This window comes from Xiphophorus couchianus, chromosome 10, assembly GCF_001444195.1.
Source record: "Xiphophorus couchianus chromosome 10, X_couchianus-1.0, whole genome shotgun sequence".
Lineage (NCBI taxonomy): Eukaryota > Metazoa > Chordata > Actinopteri > Cyprinodontiformes > Poeciliidae > Xiphophorus > Xiphophorus couchianus.
Window position 1 is genome coordinate 15,417,275 of NC_040237.1, and position 5,183 is coordinate 15,422,457.

General features: G+C 41.9%; 1 protein-coding gene across 1 annotated transcript; it reads right to left on the reverse strand.

Moving 5' to 3' along the window:
- Nucleotides 1-321: 321 nt before the first annotated feature.
- On the reverse strand, nucleotides 322-3,607 carry LOC114152368 (uncharacterized). Its single transcript, XM_028030254.1, has 4 exons — nucleotides 3,446-3,607; nucleotides 1,242-1,607; nucleotides 975-1,099; nucleotides 322-899 (listed from the first exon to the last, which is right to left on the reverse strand). The coding sequence occupies exons 1-4, from the start codon at nucleotides 3,519-3,521 to the stop codon at nucleotides 723-725; spliced, it is 744 nt and encodes a 247-aa protein (XP_027886055.1). The 5' UTR covers nucleotides 3,522-3,607; the 3' UTR covers nucleotides 322-722.
- Nucleotides 3,608-5,183: the final 1,576 nt, after the last annotated feature.

The following is a 5,183-nucleotide window of genomic DNA, read 5'->3' on the forward strand; positions in this document are numbered from 1 at the left end:
GATTTCGACCTGGACTTTGACTGGGCCATCCTAACATATGAACATGAGTTTCCTTTTTGCTCTTATTAACGCTCTCCGTCATCGAAGGTGGAACTCCATGTCTTTTCAGATTTCTGTTATTAAAGTGAAGCATGATTTCCATTCTTGATCATAGTCTCCTCCAGTAGATGCTTGCTTCTCTCTAAATCAGTTTCAGCATCAATAAAATGTTTCCCCAAAGCAGATTGTTGAATTATTTTTTTTACAATAAACCTGGTCAGAGCCCAGATGTGTGGTGAAACTTAAAAAGCATGGACTCCAGGCGTCTTCGAGACAAATGCATGATTTTGAACATTTTTCATTTATTAAACTTATTAAAACAGGCAAAAGTACACATTATATACAAGGGACAAACATATTTGCGTGAGACTCTGAAGTACATTCGAAACCTTAATGGGTCAAGGAAAGCTGCACAACAAGCACAAATGGAAACAGCTAACTTTGCAATTTTCCATCACAAACAAACCTCGCTCTTTCACACACACCTGTACACTCTCGCTTCATCCAGGATGTGGTAGCTGAGACACATTTCTGCAGACAAAAACGGTAAATTAGATGTCAAGGAAGTGAAAGGCACTGCACAAAGCCAACCAGTTCCGCTAACTATTTCCAGCCAGAGTGCTTTTAAGATGCCCTTGCTGCAAATATTAGATTTTATCATCAGTTTGCATCGGCGCTTAGCATCACAGATTGCCAAAGATGCCGTAGTTTTGTGTGGACGTCATCATGTAGGGGCAGTGATCGACGGTCTGCTGCTGCTGCGTGTAGATGTTCCGAGGCTGGTTGGGTTTGGGGGGTCGCGAGGGTCTCGGAGGCAAGGGAGGGGCGTAACCTCTGAAAGGCGTGAAGTTCTTCTTGAACTGTTGGGAGGACGAAAATGGTCTGACTAATCTGAACACAGTTTCAAACTCTCATCCGGTCCAGGTCGCACGTACCCTCCTGCACTTCACAATCATCAGGCCGATGGACATCAGAAATACGCCGGTAAACGCCACGATGCTCAGGTAGATCAGGGTCAGATCCACGGTGCGGCTGCTGCATTCTTCCATGGGTCCGCCCTCTGTGAGGAAATAAGTCGGACATTTTAGGTCAAGGTTCTTTACATTGTGCATTTCAACGACAAGGCAGCTCAAAGTGCTTAAAGAATAAACGTGTAACTTTGCAATTTGTCTGATGTGAGTAAGCAGCACATTCCCTCTCACCTCTGACAATGATGACGGTCCCATTGCTCTCCAAGTTAACGTTATTGTATTGTTCGTCAATGTAGGCCCAGCTGCAGTAATACAAGTCTGTGTCTTCCAGCCCCAGAAGGGACAGCTGTAGCTTAAACTTATACCTGGCTCCTGGGTCCAGCTGCTCCTTGGTTATGCTAATTCTGTTTTGAAATTTATCAACTGTAGTGTTCTTGGTAACAACTCCTTTGTCAAAGTTGAGGTACAGAATTTGCTCGTCTCCAAGGAAGCGCCTTTTTAGAGAGAGGCCCGAAAGGTTCTCTAGGGATGTGGAGCATTTGATCTCAAGCGACGAATTGATCCACACATTGGAAATGGACAAGGGGCTTTGGGAAGCTGCCAGAGAGAAAGAGATGGACTGTTAGAGACTAAGTCAACATGATGGTATCAATGGATTAAGGGTGTCATGGGGACACCTCATGGACCCACTGACTGACATCTAGAGACGTTTTGGCAGTGACAGTTAAAGGGTTAAATAATTATTTTTTAAAGTGTACAGTGATGTATTAAAGAGTTTTTTTCTGTATACTTATAGAAAAATACGAAAGTCTCAGCTCAACGGTAGGCCTGTCACGATAACAAATTTAGTTGGACGATAGATCGTCCCAGAGGTTATTGCGAGAAACAATAATATTGTTGCTTTGAGAACATTGTCAACTAACATAATGGTAATGGCAAAAGAATGCAAGAAAACACTCCCAAAAAAAGCAATTCACTTAAAATTGTGATGAATATTTAACACTGGGACTGGGAGACATTTTAAATACCAAAGATAAGTAAACAAAACAACAAAATTGTCCTTCGCAAAAAGGGGCTAGATGAAACCAAAACACCAAACTGAAAGCTTTTATCATCCTGTTTTTGGTCGAAAGAGAAGAAAAGAGGAAAATGATAAATCATGCCAATTGAAATTATTGAGCTTGTTTTCATTTATCATGTGATTAATTGATTATTGTGACAGGCCCACTCAATGTAATGATATTTTATAACATTTCATGCACATGTGCAATTTTAGCCATTACAGACCTTCTGCTTTACATCTGAACTCTTTGGATCTGTAAAAAAAAAATAAAATAAAAGGGAGGACCAAATACACTGCCTCGCAAAATATTTTAGAAATGATCTTTAAAAAAATGACAAAGAAAAATCTGGTGTGCGTTTGCATACAGTCCCTCTGGGTCAGTACTTGTAGAACAACTTTAATTTTAGCCTTTTGGGGTTGGACTCTCTAGTGCTTTGCATGAATAGAAACTGCAATTGTTGACCATTCTTGCAAAAACAGCATCTATGAACCTCAATATTCATGTCTTGCAATGACATCTAGCCTATGTTGTGGCTAAACAGAGAGCCGTGGCTACATTTTTTAACACATGAATATAACTTGGTCTTGTAGCTCCGGTTGTTCCTTAATGGTTGTGGTTCTGCTGCCAGTGTCGCGTCTTGAGAAGTGATGCGCAGATTCTTTTTGCCACAAAAGAGAAAAAGTTCAAATCCGGTCTTTTATGACCCAGAACACCTATTTCCAAATGTTTTTGATGTCCCCTGAAAGACTTGTTGCAAAGATTAAACATCTTAAAGATATATATTTTTTTATAAAGCCCACCTTTGTTGCGTGAGCCACAAAACGGTTTTCATCTCATCAGATTCTATTAAGTGAGTTGTGGATCTGTGCAGGTCCTCCAGAGTTACTTTCACTGTTTCCCTGATGATGTTAGATGTTCAAATTGTGCTTTATTGTTTTGGAACTTTTCAAGACAAAGTGATTGCTCTAATTTTTTTTTTATGGGTATCAAAGTAAGGCGAACTGAATACAAATGCATATTACCATTTTATGCCTGTTGAAAACAAACATGCATCATTTTCTTCCACTTCACAATCGTGCATAAATTTGGGTTGTTCAGAGAATCTCAATTAAAACACATTATGGTTTGAGATAAGATCAAATATTGCAGCAAACTCCAAGACAATGTACAAATGCAACATAATACAGAAAGTAGCAGCTTAACCTGCAGGTGCACGTTGATAAAAAAAAAAAAAACTGTTTCAGCATCGAGCCGTGAAGCGTGCAGCAGCTGCAACACCACACCGAAAGATAAATCCGAGCCGTTAACTTTCTTCAGATTCCCAACCCAACCAAAACCTTCCCACTTTCACTCCAGCGTAAACAAACTCACCTGTCCAGGTGTTGAGCGTCACCACGGCAGGCATGCAGAGCAGCGCCAACAGGCAGCTCCACCACTTGGCTTTCATCCCGCAACAGGGGCTGCAGGCAAGCCGCCACACGCACAGGACGTCTGAGACGCTGCGAGGAACCTCTCAGGCTGAAGGGGACGACTGTCACAGGAACGCCTCCTTTGTGGCTGGCGAAGGAAACTCATGACTCTGGGTGCAAACTGGGGGTGTGTGGGAGTGTTTGTGCTGCGCTGCAGTCGATCAAAGGGCCCTAGGGCTGTTGTTGTCGGCTTTGTTATTTCATGTTCCATCACTCATCATTTGGGGCAGATATTAAAATGTCCTGAAAGAAAAAGTCACTGCTCTCGGAAACGAATGTTGACGGGACCGAGCTTTAAAAAAATGTCAGAAGCTTCTGAAACTTTAAGAGGCCGGAAAAGGAACCGTATTGAGAACAACAACCAAAAATAATAATAATTTCCCTTTATACACATTTTTAAAAATATCCCTCACAGCTGATGAATAATTATGTTTTGAAACCCTCGACGGAGCCCGCTTCCAATTCCCCCGAGGTTAACATAGCAAGATGGCAGAGCGAAGTCAGAGATTTACGGTCCTAATGGCATGTTGGCACAAAAACAACACAGCAGAAATACACACACACATGTTTGCGTGGCTATTGTTGTGGGGATTTTCCATTGACTTCCATTCATTTCTGCAGCCTAAACCTTACCCTTATTCTAACCCTACCCATTACATACCTAACCCTAACCTAACCAAAGCTCAATTCACACCTTAGTCTAAATCTGATTCCTGACCCAAAAACAGGGTTTCCCCTCGTGGGGACCAGGCTTCGTCGCAAGGAGCAGTGGGTCCCAACAATATAGTATGTCAGGAAAATGGTCCCCACAAACAAACGCACACACACACACACACACACACACACACACACACACACACACACACAAAAAGTTGGAGTTGGAGTTGACTCACTGTAATTTGCCGTGTGAATCGGCTGAAGGCAATAGCATCAATGCCTGTTACACAACAAAGTTCTTTAGAGGTCAAGAAACACTAAGAGCACTACAGACATACACTGGAAATAATTAAACAAAGAACAAATTTCAAATATCAGACAGCGGGGAGGGGAAGGGCTGTCCTGTTAGACCGTCAGTTTCCGAAACTACATAATATGGCGCATCTTATGGAGGCTGGGAGGGCGGTGGGCCCCCGGCCCGGATGGGAGACAGAATAGGATTTCAGGTTCCCAAGCCTCTATCACGTCTGACGAGAACTGGAGAAAGTAGACCCTCTCCTGAAGAGCACGGTAGGAATGTAGGGTTATATAGGTTACCCAGTTATAGTTGCTAAAAACTTTACAAGACCGACTGATTGTAGTGATGATGATGATGATGATCATCATTTATTTCATGCAGGCATTTTGCCAACAGAACATAATAATAAAGACTTTCATATTTTATTAGTGTAAATACAATACCTTGTTACCAAATATACATGCTCAAATACATGTAAATACACCACTTGTTCGTTGACTGTGAGTCTGAACAGGAGTATGATGAAGTTTAACTTGTATAATCAGATTTTTTTTCCATTCAGTAATTCATAACATAATCTTCCCATTTCCCGTATCCCTTCTAAAAAGAACCTGGTGAAAATAATGCATACAAGGGCCCGGTCAATAGCCCGGCCCCGGCCCAACACTGACTTGTTCCGCTAGCG

Bases quoted from the DNA above. Each gene is read 5' to 3' on its own strand.
- LOC114152368 (XM_028030254.1), bottom strand. From the start codon at position 3,521: ATGAAAGCCAAGTGGTGGAGCTGCCTGTTGGCGCTGCTCTGCATGCCT. The intron at 1,608-3,445 runs GTGAGTTTGTTT...TCTCTCTGGCAG, and splicing joins GACGCTCAACACCTGGACAG to CTTCCCAAAGCCCCTTGTCC. The intron at 900-974 runs GTACGTGCGACC...TCCTCCCAACAG, and splicing joins TGATTGTGAAGTGCAGGAGG to TTCAAGAAGAACTTCACGCC.